We start from the raw sequence: 16,109 nt of genomic DNA on the forward strand, positions 1-16,109 counted from the left end.
AACCATTGTTTCTTCTGTGCATCCCATCTGCTCTTATGACCCTGTGGAAGGGTCCAGGTCAGTGCTCCTTGTGTGAGGTGCACTCCTGTCCTATAAGGAGAGACAACCAACTTTCTGACCCAGTGTGAAAAAGGGGAAGAAATAGGGAGGAAGATGTCAGAGCCCATGTCCCTGTGCTCCAGTCCTTTTCAGAATCAAATCTGGGTGTTGAGGGAAGCAAGCATACATTACCAAGTCAGAAAAGGCAGGCTGTCCCCATGGGATTCTTCCTGTGACAAGGGCATCCCTATATACTGTTCCCTAGGTCATGATAAGGGGGTACAGGACTTTGTAACCATCAGGGATAAGTTCAGATATGGGTCCCTCCAAAATCAGATGAAGCCGGTGTCAACACACACAGGTGCAGGCCTGGGTAAGCCCAGGCCAGCCACTCCACATCAGAGGTCTAAAAGGACCAGGAGACAGTTTACAAATCGAGGCACACATCCCAGCCACACAATAACACCCTCCGTGTGGGCCCATGTGGGAGTAGAGATACAATATCTAAAAAACCTGTTTAAAACAGAATAGACTGAGGTGTCATTTATTTTATTTCCAAAGGGCATATATTAATTATGTTCCACCTTCTCTCCCTTGATGCAAATATGAAATGATCTTCAGGGTTTTTTTCTTTTGTGGAGGTGCCTTTGGTCATGAGTAAGCCAACTATGATGACTTATTATTAACAATGAATTAATGTGAATTAAAAAGTATACATTTGTTCCTCTATTATTACTCACAGCCAAACATAAAATACAATCATCCAAAAGAGAATTCCAGATTTTATTAGAGAATATATCTAAAATACAACATTTATTAACTTAGGATATATTATCTGGATGGAAATATACTCTGTATCACAACTATAATTGTAACAAATTTTACAGATAATACCTCATTTACACCTCTTTAATTCAAAAGTCACTAAATTACAACAGAATTCATATTTAAGATAACTTTGTTATAAATATATAAGAATTTTAAAGTATCTCTTTCACACAACATCTTGGAGTCAAGAACAATTATTTTGTCTGGTTTATGTTATACAGAATCATGAATATTTTACCTGATTTATATCACACAGCTTAATTTACCTCATGATATGGATTTTAGCTCAATCTATTCTCTTGTTTATTAAAAACAACACTTTAGCATGAGTGCTCATCGTCCATATGCTGTGAAGAAAGTCAAGGTACCTTTTCCTATCTCTTTAATTATATTCTCTATTAAAGAAAGGCCACATCTGTAAGCAAAACATCTGTCACAGCAATTCTATGAAGCATGACATCTGGCTAGCTCTTCTCACTTTAATAATAAGCATATCAGGTTAAAGATGAAGGGCATAGAAAAACAGACTACCAGAGGCCAGGGTCCAATTCACCCAGTAGATTTGTGCTCAGCTGCAGGGAAACCCAAAGACTTGCCATTGGACACTGGCCCTGGAACCATCTCATTTGATGGATGTCCTGACCTGCCGGCCATGCAGGGGCTGCGATGGGCGCCAGTTGTCCACCATGGGTTTTTCCGCTTCCCCCTCCCCATTGAAGTTAAGCTGACGGAACTTCATCATCTAAATGACACAGTAAAAGATATAAAAATTAAAAATAAAAGTTTTACAACAGTATTGACTTAATTGTTGAATTATATCTTGAAATACGCTCCCCCAATATTCACAGCACCATGCATCCATGTTCATGTTTGATTTGATTCCCAGTAGATATATGATCATATATAGATTATATACATACACTTTTATTTAGAGAAAATCCATTTCTCTAAAATAGACATAAAATTATTGCTATTGTTTGGAAGGACATTTTCAGTTAACTTTCTGTTTTCCTTTTGATTTTATAATCAGAAGCCTGTAAGATACCTCTAAGATGTAAAATAATAACAATTCTGGATTGCAAATTAAAATTTTGTTTTCTGCCCCAAGGGAGAGAAACTACAGCAGGTGCACAATTAGATAAAGTGGTCCAGGATCTCTAAACCCAGCAGTGGGAAGGTAGGCTGGTGTCTCTGCTTAAGTATACAGAAACATGGAAATGAGTGGACCCAAGCTGGGAGTTCGGTCCTTGTCTTGGTTGATTTTTATTCCCTTTTAAATTTGTTCCCTGGCCCCATGAGGGACACAGGTATCTCTCAACCCATCTTCCACATTCTTGGAGGCTGTTTTAAAAATTGATTCTTCCCTTTCCCTAAGCAAGACTTGATCTAAATGAAGAAGGAGTATGAATGACCCATGAATATGGACAACAGAGTGGGAATTGACTGTGGGAGAGCGGAGTGAGGTGGGACGGGTGGAGGAGGGCAAAGTGGGGAAAATTGAGACAACTGTAATAGAATAAACATGATTTTCAATATGAAAGAAAGAAAGAAGGAAGGAAGGAAGGAAGGAAGGAAGGAAGGAAAGAAGGAAGGAAGGAAGGAAGGAAGGAAGGAAGGAAGGAAGGAAGGAAGGAAGGAAGGAAGGAAGGAAGGAAGGAAAGAAGGAAGGAAGGAGGGAAAGAAGGAAGGAAGGATGGAAGGAGCTTAGTGGGCATGAGTCAATAGCCTTTCACCTGATCTCTTTCAGTAATATTTCCACAGTCACCCCCATGTAGTCAATTTCAATCTAAATTAATGATGGTGACCTGCATCTGCACCATGATGACTGCAACACATTAATCACTTGACCACCACAAACCACCACACCATGTTGGAGAGGTAAGTTTTCTGTCCCAGTTGCTGCAGCTACAGGGACTTACTTTTAATAGACACCTTTCCTCCAAGGCCTAACTCTCCCCTTCATTAAAATTCAGGAACATTTGAATAAAAATGAAATGGCAGTAAACTCAATGTGAGTGAGCAGGAAGCTGAGGATTATTCTGATACTGTGTAACCTTGAATATGAAATCTCATTGCCCTGGGCCTTTGTTTTCTCAGTGTTCACAAAAAAAAAAACCCAAACCATTTATTGGTGACACATACTTTTCTCACCTAATCCTCAATTTTGCCCAATTCTATGGCCTAAGATTAAGGTTAATAACAATGTTTAAATGATGTTTATTTGCTTAGCTCTGTGCATACTAATTCCACAGCCAGAAGCATTAGGAGGATGACACCAGGTCTGCCTGACTCTACAGCTCCTGCACCTGGACTGCATGCCCCATCTGAAGAAAACTGACCTGTTCACTGCTCACACAGATGGGTTCCCTGAGCACAATCCAGGTCACGCACTCCAGGAGAGGAGGGGTAGTCAGGGAACCTGGGTAGGTCCAGTAGTCCAAACTCGCAGGAAGGAGCCCACGAGGGTCAAAGTCAGTGAAGGTGGCACTCTTACCCTGGCACATGGCAAACAGGTTAAAAGTGTCACATGATTAGAATAGGAGGCAGGAATAAATAACAACCACAAACTTTTTTTAAGGAGAGTTCCACATTCACCAGAAAACAAAACAAAAAGTGCTTAACAGAGACATTTGACTTGGAAATATAGGTTGACAAAGATGAGCATGAGAACCTGACTCATTTCACTTAGCTCTGTGCCCTCAAGGACCATCCATGTTGTCACAAATGGCAAGATTTCATTCTTTTTATGGCCAAATAATATTTCACATCTTCTTTATCTGTTCATTCATTGGCAGGCACTTAAGCTGTTTCCATGCCTTGGCTGTTGTATTGTAAATAATGCTGCAGTGATTATGGGGGTGCAGGTATCTTTTTGAGTTAGTGTTTTCAGTTCAGGTTTATTTTATGATTCAAGGGGGTCAAGCTAGAAGTAATAGATGAGCATTTCAGAAGATAGAGGCTATTTCAGTTTGAGGATGAGCTTCATGAAGCCAAGGCTGACACTGGTGATTGCAGTATTCAATTTACACAGATGCCCAACAACCTCAACACAGCTGTGGTATAGAAAGGGTTTAAACATAGGATGAATCATTTTGAGGTCACAGAATATAAACCTCCATGAAGGAAGGCCTTATTTGCTGTGTTCACATTTTATTGGGTTGGCCAAAGAAGTTCTTATTTTTTCCCCCTAAGATGGCTCTTGTAGCACTTAATTGTCTTTATTTCAAACAATTTTGTTAGATTGTATTATGACAGCTGTTGTATCAGCGTGCATTTAAAAAAAACTTATCAAAGTTGATGAATTTTTGTGTAGTCATTTGAGTATTTAAGATGAAAGAGAATTCACATTTTCAGCATATTATGCTTTATTATTTTAAGAAAGGTAAAAAACAACTGAAATGCAAAAACAGGTTTGTATTGTATAAGAAGGTGTCACAACTGATCAATTGTGTCAAAAGTGGTTGTGAAGTTTCATGCTGGAGATTTCTCACTGGACAATGCTCCACAGTTGGGTATACCAGTTGAAGTTGATAGAAATCAAATTGAGTCACTGAGGACGATCAATGTTTTATTATGCGGGAGATGGCCAACATACCCAAAATATCCAAATCAATAAAGTTATTGGTGAAAAAGTGAAGTGTGTCTTTTATTTTACGGAAAAAAACAAAACAAACTTTTTGGCCAACCCAATATTAAGCGACTGGCACAGGGTAAGTACTCAAGAAACACCTGCTGTATGAATGATTGAGCAGGTGATCTGTTAGTCTCCTTTCAATTATGAGTCTCTGACTCTTGTATATGGATGGTTGAAGGAAGAGAAGCAAGATTACACAAGTAGAAGTCTTAAAATTAAACTAACATAAGGATCAACTTCTGGATAAATAAGAGTTAAATAAATATATAAGCAACATTTAATCTTTATAAATCTCTGTTCCAAACACCACTTGTCAAACTGAAAGTATCCAATTTGAACAAAAGAATTTCCCAAAACCAGTGGGTTATGGAAAACCAATACTCTATTAGGAGGTGACAGAAAATTCAACTGTACCTTTGTTTTAATGGAACCCAGCACATCAATGACCTTCTGTAGGCCTGGTTTAGCATCGCCAATCTATAGAAAGACACAAGGGACAAGATATTGTTTTCTAGGTGGTACAATACCAGTTTGGATTTCAGCAGCTCTATTATAAAATTTTTCCAAATTGCAAACCAAAACCCTACATTTGCTACATGACACCTGTCAGTCTTAGTGTGATTACACAGCTTCCTACTAGTGCTGATAACCTCCCTAGCTTCTTTCCTCCCAGTTCCCTTGAAACAATCCTCTCAACAAAGTGTCACCTGTGCCTTCCAACTGCAAAAGAAAGAACACTGGTCAAATGCTCACCTCAATCTTTTTGCAGGATTTTACCTATTACCCTCCCTCGCTTTGAACACTCTCTCTCCTTTGGCTTTCCTTCTGCCCTCCTGTCTACCGAATCCCCTTTGACTCTGTGTTCCTTTTGGCATGTAATCAGCATCTTTCTTGAGGCCCTAAATGCCTTATGCTTTGCAGTTCCTCAGGGCTGCTTGCTCAGCAGCTGTACTTTCTTCCTCTTTGTGCTTTCCTTGGATGATTTCATATACACACAGCTTCTACCTTGACATAGTTCTGGGCCCGTGACTCACCAGCCCAGACAGTTCTCCACTGGCTTCACAACTGTCTAGAGGGCAGCTCAACCTATTTGTCCACTGTTGCATGAAATTCTCCAATATGGAGCCACTGTCCTTCACTCTTGCAACACCTGGTTTTCATTTAGCATTACGTGGGGTTCCAAATGAGTCACTCCTTGATATGCCTCTGTAAGATGCAGATTTTTTTAGCTAAAGTCAACTTTAGCAACAGACTCAAAACTTCTGCACCCCTACATTGACTGCCCAGAATAATTTTTGAACAAGAGGCCTTGTCCATAAGTGATTATCAGAGATAACTCCTTTCGACACAGCTATAGAGTAGGACAAACTTCTTATCTCCCTGCAATGACATTTTGAAGCCCTCAAGGCACCTTACCTCAGCACTAGCTCAGGATGTTTTACAAACCCATGTTCTCTTTCTGTCTCTGAACTGCTCCTACATGAGGATCTCTGATTCTCTCATGTAAATAGGGTTCTCATATATATGTATGTGTTAAATCTGGTTATTTTCTCTTGTCTTGTGTCTGTTTGATTATCAGAGCAGCCAGAAGAACCTTGGGGGTGGAGGAAAGTTTGTTCCTCCCCCACAACCATCTATCATAAAACAGTACTATCCAGCTCCGGGCTGAATTTAAAAAAAGAAAGAAAACAAGTAGATATGGGCAGTATACCTCTTTATCATTTCACCTTTCACAGGTACACATCTTCAAATTTACATCTAAATAGTACCCAATAAACATCACTCAAATTGTCTTCTGTCCCATTTCCACCCCTACGGGCAGATTTAAAGGAAGCCTGAAAATATTTCAGAGCCAGCGACATTTCCCAGGCTCTCTGTAGAATGTCTTTGCTAGAAATGTCTTGTCTGGTTACTCTTTCCTGAAAACAGGGGGAAAAACAATTGGGCCATCCACTAACCTCCAAAAAAACACCCAAAACAGCAAGTCCATCAGGTTGTTTCACAGCTTTTCCAAAATCCCCATACTTGGTGTTCCAATGAACCAAGTGAAGCTGCCACAAAGACAAACCACGAACAGTGATGACATACAGAAGAAGAGATACAGACTGTCCCCAGTGGGCTTTTCTCATAGCTAAAGGTCCCCAAAAGTAGGCAATTTTAAATATAAGCCTTTCTTTCATTTTAATTCTAATTACTATCTGGCATACTAGCAAGTGATTTCATTAACAACAAGGAGCTGTATATCCTCAGGAAACACACAAATTCTGTTTCTAGATTCATATGAAAACAGGATCCTCCCACTTGAATTCATTCACTTTGTGCAAACACTGTCCTTAGAAGTAGTAGAGAAGTTTTTATAGTGCGACTTGTAATATCACAAAGAAAGGCATGTGATAAGTAAATGTGAACGTCTTTTGTTAAAGAAGTGGTTCCTCTGGTTTGAGTGGAATTTACAAATTTAAGCTTTTGAAATTAATGCTAAATATCCCTGCATTTTTCCCAGAAAGAAAATAAGCATATGTTACCTCTGCAGCATATTTCTTTTTGTCCACAGTGTGCTCAGAGCCATGCCCATCAGATGAACCCCAGTGAAAGTGGAACTGAACCAGTCTGTAAGTGTCAGTGAGGGGTCCCCCCTTCAGCACTGAAATATAAAAATATACATATGTATATGTGTGTATGTCTATACACATGTGTATACACTCATACATGTGCTCATGAAACAAAAACTATAAAATTTAATCCCGTTTTACAGTATGTACTACATTTATGCCTGTAGCAACATTTTCACTCTGAAAATGAAATCCAGACTCAGGTTTAGTCCACAGAGCTAAACAAAATCTTTTCAACTGTTTTTTTTTTTTCTTTCCTCACAGGCTTTGCATAAAAGATGCATGCTTTTCCCATCTGTTTTCTGGGCACAGTGACACTTCTCTTCTGGGCTTGCTTTGGGGTCACAGGTTCAGGATCAGAGAGTGGAAATTTTAAGGGAACTATTAACTGCTCTTGTGAGTCACAGGGGAAGTAAGTTTCCAGGCATTGCTGGCCAGAGCCAGTCTCTTGCACTTATGCAAACGTGGGAACCTCTCTCCCCCGCAGGCTGAGGACTGTCCCACAGTGGCTCAACTAACCTCTCATATCAGTCTTACATGCCAGAATTTCTGAAATATAAGCATTCTTGATCTAAGGCTATAAAATCTAATTTTCCTCACATAGGCTTTCCAAATTCTGTAGTGGCAGTGATAATCCAACTTCAAAAGCTACTGACTAGCTTTGTCCCCTTAAAATTTTTTATTTTACCTCTCTGACCTTAACTTCCTCATCTGTAAAATGGGTACAACCAATTGTTTATTACTCCACTAAGTACTGATCACTTACTATATGTGGTGTGAGGTGCTCTATTACTTCCAACAGCTTCAAATTCTAACTTTAATAACTATCTCATGATGCTACTATTCTGGTATTAACAGAACTTTGTTACAGTAAAATCTGTATTAGAAATCATGTTGTTAGATCTTAGTCCATCTGTATATAATTAACTAGTTGTGCCTTAAGAGAGGATTAAAATAGTAAGAAATCACTGCTTTCTCCATCCCCTCCAAGAAACTTATTATTTTACTTATATGTATTAATGAGATTTAACCAGTATATATATTAACATATTTTTAATACTCACTCGAGGATATGTTATTGCTTTTAGAGAGAGAAGAGATGAATGCGGGGAGGAGAGAGAAAGAGAGAGAAACATTGATGTGAGAGAGATTGATTGGTTGCCTGCTGTATGCGCCTGGACCAAGGATCGAATTCTCATCCTAGGTATGTGCCCTGACTGAGAATCAAACCTGCAGTCTTTTGGTATATGGGACAATGCTCCAACCAAATGAACCACCTGACCAGAGCTTAACCATTATATTTTAAAGCTTTTATAATTAGTTTAGCTTAATTCTACTACTTCCATTTTATTTTATTTTTTCAGAAATGGGATTAAAACACCTGTTCCTATAAGGGTATTTTATTAGCTTTGGTTTATAATTTATAAAATAATAAGTCCAAACTTACTTTGGCTTTGCAAAACAAAGGGACAGATTCTGGCCGTACAACAAAGTTTGCTGGCTTCACTTTACCTAAATGTGCTCACAAGGTAGCAACATACATTCATCTTTTCAAAGAAAAGATAAAGCCAATGCAAGATATTTAGGTGGAGGGCCTTTCTGTGGCTCCTGATACGATGTTTGGCTGCCAGCTCTGCCTTTCAATGAGGCAAGAGAAAAGAAAGAATAAAAATTAAAAAAGAACCAAATTATAAATGATGTTATATTACAGAGCTGTTAAGGCACACAAATTTGCCTGTATTCTAATAAAATCACATCTCCTCAAACCAAAAAACAATTAATTGTAAAAGTTTTTTTACCCTCACAATTCCATAAGGAAATAATTAGCCTTATCATCACAAATAGACTTTTTTAAAAATGAGAGAATTCCTATTTTTCATGATATACCCTTAAAACAAAATATTTGTTTATGAAATAAATTGATGTTGAAGTTAACTCCTTTGTAACTTTTTAAAACTACTAACAGGATAGCTGATCAAAAAAACCATTTGTAACATCATTAATTCTACCAAGTGGCAGAATAAGTTAAATAAAATCAAAATAAGCATCTGAGATAACTGATATTTGTAAATGTATCTCATTTCTGTGAAGAATCATAGTAAAATCTTAAAATTTAAAGATACTAAAGCTTAGTGCTGTTTCTTATTCACTCCCTTGAAGATCTAAACAGTCCAACCTAATTATTTCAGAGAACAGCTAGAATTAGGTAAGTATATATGAGCTTTTATTAAACAAGACTTACTAATACTAAAAGAAAAGAATAGAAAAGAAGTGCTCTGGGTTCAATGATTATCAGTACTAATCTGCTACTACCAGATACCTGTTTTAGCTCCTATTAAAATAAAACTATGTTGCTATATAAATTGGAAGCCTATTGTAATTAGAAAAGATTATTAAATTATTAAAGTGGAATTGCTATCAAAAGAGTATTTCTGGTCTTCTTCAACTAGTTGGTTATTTCTCAAAAATTCTTAGCACGAAGTCAAGTCAATGAAGTTCCTCAAAAGCATTGTTATAATAATAAATTTCCATAAATTATAATAAAGGCAGCATATGTTTTTTCATTTGAGAATAAGAAAAGACAATATTTGGTTGAAAGACAGAGAGTGGATGCCATATTCCAGATCTACTTATTTACTAACTTACTTTGATTGCCACGTGTCCCTGTCCAAACTCTCCCAATTTAAAATAAAACCTGCTTTTGGAATGCAAAAATAATTTTTAAAAATAGAAGAAATTGCTGACTGCATAATTACTTTCTCTAAAATTTAGATATGTAGTGGGCTCTGACAAGCTGACAGTTCACTGTATCACAGACATGTCTTCCATGAGGGATGGACAGATAGACGTGGGCTTTCTGTTAAATTTAAATCCAAATCTCAACACCAAGAGCTGCAGTTGGTTTGAATTTTCATGATCTGTCATCAGGTGTACCAACTTAATGCATAACACAAAACAAGAACCAAGTATATATTAGACTAACCTGCCTTCCATATAGTTTACATGGAAAAATTATGTAAAGTATATGTTATTTGTGAAAATTAGACATTCGCAACATTCATGCTGAGATAAATCAGGCCAACTATACAAATTAAAATCTGAAAACTTAACATTTTTGAATTTTTTCTTTCTAATCACTTTATTACTACTGAATATAAAATGCATCCAAATGATAAACTAAAGACTTCAGTGAATGTCAATAATCTCTCTTAGATTCAAAATACAAATAAACTAATCCAATCTTCAGTTTATAATTAAAATTTAAGGGGTTTCCTATTAATGAAGTAAATAAATAAGTCCACTAAAAGCAGAGCAATTCCAGCAGGTGAACAATCTTCTTCATGGATAATTGGGAAATTACTAAACCATGCATTTCCTCTTTTGCTTTCTCAGCAGTAGTCAATAACCCTTGGCCTACCTACTAAAGTTAAGAAAATGAATGTCACTGTCAAAAAAAACTGAAAAAGATGCCTACATTCCATTTCTTTTAAAGGAGTGAAATGTTCGGCTCCCACTTTGACTACAGTAAACACTGAAGATTCAAGAGAACAGACGGTTTTAGATTCAGTTATATGGCAAGAATAAAAAAAAAATCTTTTGACATGATCATAATTGAACACAGTGGTGGTCAGCTTTGCAGGTAGGTACTAAGGGCCGTGCTCACATCATGAACAGTTTTCATGCCAAGCTCTTCTATTTGTTGTGGTTATGTTTCCCATTAACCTAAGGCTGTGGAAGAAAAGTTTTAAAGCTTTTAAAAGTTTTAAAGCAAGGCCCTGAAAAGCAAGCAGGAGACTTGTAGGAAGATGCAGCATATCAACCAGACCATGGTCTGCTTGCGCTGAGCCTAGGAGAACTCAGCTGTTTTTCTTCTTCTTTCTTGAATTAATATAAACAGATAAAAATATTCCAATTTCTAAAAAAAAAAAAAAATGAGAATAGTGTATGGGTTGGCCCAATAATTCAGGCATTGATTTTTCTATGATATTTGCCTTTAACTTTGCAATAATGCAAGGGTTTTAAACTCATTAGTAAAAGTTAGTAAGTTAGCAGGAATTTGTAATTGTGACTACTATTCTTTTCTCTCAGATAAAGCTAGTAATAAAAGTTCTCAAGCAGGGAAAGTTATTTTTTAATAATTAAAAAGAAACCCTAACAGAGTTAATGGTTTTTCATTAATTTAAAGTGGTTTATTTTAAAGAAATTTAGAAGATTGATGAGAGCTTTAACCCAAACTTCTAGTTTCAGCCTATTAACTAACTCCACATGTACAAAGAATTACCTCAAGCTTAAACACAAGCAATAATTCTGCCAGTTCATTCCCTGATTCCCAAATATTTAAGTTTGGGTGTATAATAACATTTAGGATATTATTTGAATATCTGAATGTATGAGAAGTTGTAGAAGACTGAAATCTCACTTGCAAGGGAAAAAAAGGAAATGAACTTAAGGATTTAAAAGTACAAAATAAGTGGGAAATAATATAAAGAATGTTAACACTATAATAATAATGTCTGACAAAAGGAGGTGTTAAACTGAAGCCTTAAAAATTTGAGTGCCAAACTGAAAAATTATTTTGAGATTTAAGTGTACAGAAAAGCATATCATTGTTTTAACATGGTATGTACACACTAAGTGTTAACTATGGTTATTTTCAAAGATTTTTATTCCATTTCTACTTCTAAATGATTGCCATGTAGTCTCACTCCAACAAACTGGAAAGGAGGTGACAAGCAGGTTTCTTATACTCTGGCATCTGTTTCTTCATGTTTATTTTAAGTGCTAACCTGAGCATCTAGAATCTTTAAAAAAAAAAAATCTAAAAAGTGTTTTTCTGTATGATACAATTGCTTTGGTTTTGCTTTTTAATTCTGTAGATGGGTTTTTCTTTAACGTCAGTTTAATACATTCTGCATTCGAGGAAAATATTGCTTCCCTGTGTAATGAAAACAATGGAAGAAGTTGTAGTTTTGGGCAGAGTTACAAAGGAGTCTTTCACAAGTAAGGAGAGCAAGTTTTTCCACCTTCCACTTGTTCATTTCAACAGCCTCCTTGCCGATCAAGAGCAGTTACTGTGCTCTCACAAGTCCCCTGACCTATCTACTTCTTTTATCTGGAGCCCCCTCCAAATCTTAGCATAAGCTTTACTTACCCTGCAAAGGCCTTCCTGGCTGACTCAGGCCATCTCCCAAGACTCCTTGTGTTTCCACAGTCCCTGAAGTACTTCCTGTTGCACTTATCAAAGTGACTGTCAGAACCTATTACTTCCCCATCCTACTAGATTAGGCACTCCAGCAAGGACTCTGGATACAGGGCAGAGATGGGACTGGGCCTCCATCCTGCCCTCAGGGTGCCTGGCTTACTTTGCATTTCATTTTGTTAGTAAGAATTTTAAAAATAAGAATTAAGTGAAGCATGCATCTCTAAAAATGTGGGTTTGAGCCCCTACCTAAACCGCTTGATTTTCATATTTTACAATGTAAACACTGCCACACTTTAATATGTGTTACTCACAAGAGAAGTAGAAAGCTCTAATCAGTTATTGCTTGTGTAGAAATCCATCAGAACTTGGCAGATACTATACCCAATATAGTAATGCCACATATGAAATCAATACATGCTTTAATAATAAATGGGACATTCAGAAACAGTGAAAAATAAAAATTTAAAACACCATCAAGTGATGGGATTTAACCTTAAAAGCTCATTAAAATCTCTTTCCTTTGTGGTGGACACTACTCTTACTCCAATTTTCACAGGTAAGAATATGAAAACTTAGGTCAGGTAACTGCCATTCTCAGGGCTTCTGGGCTAGTTAGTGGCAGAACTGGAACTTGAATCCAGGTCTGTCTGACCCCAGTCTAGGCTCACAGTTACCAGACTAAATACTGAAATATACTTTCCAAAAATACATATTACTAAAACAGTTTATTTCTGCTCCATTTGTTTTCTCATTGTTCAAAAAAAAGACCTTAATCATTCAGTTGGCATGTACCTTTATACTGGATTCTGTGTAGTACCCAGTGAGGTTTGTAGCATCCAATGAGGTATGTAACTGGTATAGCCACTGAAAACAAGGATTTCACTGGCAATGCTGACTTACATTGTGTCTCTTTAAAAAAAAAAAAAAAAAGCTGACAACTACAGACTAACGTAGCTGACTTCGTTCAGTTTTTAAATAACTAAACATAAAGTTTTATAGTATCCTTTCTATAGGTACAATACTGCCAAGACCTTTGGCCTTATCCTATTATAATCTAAGCACACTATATTCTTTACATAAAGGAAAGAAATTGTTTCCCTTACATTTAACTTAATCATCAGAGCATTGCTTCTTTAATCATCATGAAGCATGCTTGGGAAGGCAAATACAGAAGAAACCCCAAAGGAGTGTCTCCGGTGAACACCTTCCACTGAATCTAATACTCAAAATCTAGTAAATCATGACACTGAGCCAGAATGCGTGTGTCTGTGTCTGCACATGTGCATGAGTGTGTGTGTGTGTGTGTGTGTGTGTGTGTGTGTGTGTACTAGATGAGGTGACCCAGGGCACAGGTTGAAAACATTTCTCATATTATCTCTGCATTTTCCTCCATAGAATTTTCTTCCAAAAATCGCTATTTTAGAAAGCCAAATTCCAAAAAATTTTTAAAGGAGGATGGGGTAGAGGAGAGAATTTTTTCAAAACTGTACTGAATGCATTGGATGGGTACTAAAAAGGAATAGTCACTTTGACTATAATGGTTATGATTATATTTATATATTAATACTATAGGTAATCACTGCATGGTTTTGACAGCTCCATCATATATTTTTTCTCATTTTCTCCCAACACTCCTCCCACTCCCACAACACCAAACCTCATGTGTTTAAAGCAGCATTCAGTGACTTTCAGAGGACAGCACTCAGGAAAATAGGGCACTGGCAATAAAATCAACCAGTGGGCAAAGAAGGCTGCTACTATGTCTGAATGGGGGTGTTCTACTTCTAAAAAAAAAAAAAGTTGGCACTCTGTAAACAGCTCATTACAAACAAATTATGGCAACTGGTTTTGTCATTAATGGGCCAAGTATACCCACCAACTCTAAACCATCTTCATCTGTGCAATGAGTTTCTGGGTAGATACCAAGATACACTTGCCACCTTTATCACACCAGCCCCAAGGCCCAGAAAATACTCAGAAATATTGTTTCCAAGAATTTCAGTGTTTTAAGTTGTCAGGTTTTTGTCACTCTCCACACTGTTACCCTGAAGATCACACTCAAATGCACTTTTTATTGGAGAGGCATCCATTCTGGAAAACAAATATTTTAGACAAAAATCGTAAAAGCCCTAATTTTGCAAAACTCATCATTGCTGGTCTTTCTTGCCAGGGGACCTTGCCTTTTGTGACTTTTCAGAGGCATATTCCAGTTTCTCAGTGCCTACATTTCAGAGAGAAACAGCTACAGGTCACTTCAAGGTCATCAGCCTGTCCCTAGGAGCCTGGCACTTTTGCCAGTTCCCAGAGTGGCTCTTACAGGGCTGAGAAGGGTCTACTCATTCATCTGGGAAAAAAGGTTCTGGATAAAAAGCACTAGATATTTTTTAAAACACTAACCTGCTTTGTCCTGGGAGTCATCAAACTCCACATTGAAAGCATGACCATTGTTGATGATCCTCCTGGATGTCGCCTGCTCGTAGGAAACACACAGAGGCTTCAGCTCTGGATCGTGAACCGCTGCTCTGGTGTCAATATCAACAGGGGACTGGCGGTTGCCCTTGGCAATGGGGAAGTCCTTGTACCAGTGCTCGGGTCCTAAGTTGAGAAGGAACAGAAAGGATGTGTGAGCCCCCTGTGTGGGGATAAGCACACCTACACTCCTAAGAAAGGGTGGTGATACTCGGTTGGTTTCCAGTTTGGCAGCACCACTGAGCTGCATAACCTCTGGGAAAACACCGTGCCTCGGTTTACCCATTTGCATTATGGGTTAATAATGACGTCTGCCTGTAGAGAGATGTTGTGAGAATGGGTATCCATACACGGAAGCTCTTAGAACAGTGAGCACCTTGCAACTATTGGCAATTTTCACACTTGTGTTACTGAAATGCAGCAATGGGCAGGCAACTACCCCCAGGCTGGTGGCCGGGATTTGGGACTTGTAAGCTCACTTCAGACATCCAAGAGGCCCGGACTGCAGTCCTCCTGTCCTGGTGCTGGATGGAGGGCGGTCTTGGCTCAAGAGACCAGGATTGATAACGGCCAGGGTCCCCCCAGCCTGGAAAACCCCAAACTCCCAAAGACGCGTCTTGCTGTTGCGTCTGCTGGCTCACAGAAACCAGATCCATGGCTGGTAAAACCCGGCTCCTGGTGATCCCCTGACATTAGGGTCCAGAGATAAAGGGTGAACTCAGGTCAGCGCAACGGGTTCTAACGGGCCCCTGAAATACCCGGGACAGGTGGGGTCCAGAGCTTTAGCCACAGGTGGCTCTGAGGATGGTGTGTGTTTGAGTGTTGGGTCGGGGAGACAAGGAGTCCCTTATTCTTCTGTCATCAACCCCTAACATTTCCAGTTACAACCTTTCCTCGCTTTTCATAGGTCCAGGTAGGATGGTCCCCGGCGCAGTACCCAGGAGAGACTGTTCTAGTGTCTCGCGGTGAGGCTGCACCCCCCGCACGCGCGCGCACACACACACACACACACACACACACACCCCCTCCTGGGGCCTGCGCGCGTCGGATGCCGGATAACGAGCATCGGACGCAGCCGGGGCGGTAAGCACCCGTGCCAGGGGCCCGAGTTGGGGCTGGGACGCCGGCGCACGTGGGCCGCGCGACCTGGAGTCCGCCGCCAGGGAAGGTGTAGGGCCTGGCCTTCATCCCGTGCACTCACCGTTGTCGGGGCCGTATCCCCAGTGGTGGGACATGGTGGTGTGGCGGGTCGGGCAGGGCAGGAGTTGGTGCGGATCCTGCGGTGGCTGCTAGGGCCCGGCACGGTGTGTCCGCGTTTGCGCCG

The 16,109-nt window shown here is 38.9% G+C and overlaps 1 protein-coding gene across 2 annotated transcripts; it reads right to left on the reverse strand.

The window, feature by feature from the left end:
* Positions 1-578: 578 nt before the first annotated feature.
* CA2 (carbonic anhydrase 2) lies at positions 579-16,109 on the reverse strand. 2 transcript variants are annotated; one of them, XM_054595599.1, is made up of 7 exons: positions 15,987-16,109; positions 14,714-14,911; positions 7,027-7,145; positions 6,460-6,552; positions 4,916-4,978; positions 3,207-3,362; positions 579-1,609 (listed from the first exon to the last, which is right to left on the reverse strand). In XM_054595599.1, the coding sequence occupies exons 1-7, from the start codon at positions 16,018-16,020 to the stop codon at positions 1,490-1,492; spliced, it is 783 nt and encodes a 260-aa protein (XP_054451574.1). In that variant the 5' UTR covers positions 16,021-16,109; the 3' UTR covers positions 579-1,489. The 2 variants fall into 2 exon arrangements, with proteins under 2 accessions (XP_054451574.1, XP_054451575.1); XM_054595600.1 differs by lacking the exon at positions 6,460-6,552.

Source organism: Pteronotus mesoamericanus, unplaced genomic scaffold (assembly GCF_021234165.1).
Source record: "Pteronotus mesoamericanus isolate MK-2021 breed Mesoamerican mustached bat unplaced genomic scaffold, CSHL_Meso_final scaffold_54, whole genome shotgun sequence".
NCBI lineage: Eukaryota > Metazoa > Chordata > Mammalia > Chiroptera > Mormoopidae > Pteronotus > Pteronotus mesoamericanus.

Bases quoted from the DNA above. Each gene is read 5' to 3' on its own strand.
- CA2 (XM_054595599.1), bottom strand. From the start codon at position 16,020: ATGTCCCACCACTGGGGATACGGCCCCGACAACG. The intron at 14,912-15,986 runs GTGAGTGCACGG...TTCTCAACTTAG, and splicing joins GGGATACGGCCCCGACAACG to GACCCGAGCACTGGTACAAG. The intron at 7,146-14,713 runs GTTAGTGTTTTA...TTTATATTTCAG, and splicing joins TGACTCCCAGGACAAAGCAG to TGCTGAAGGGGGGACCCCTC.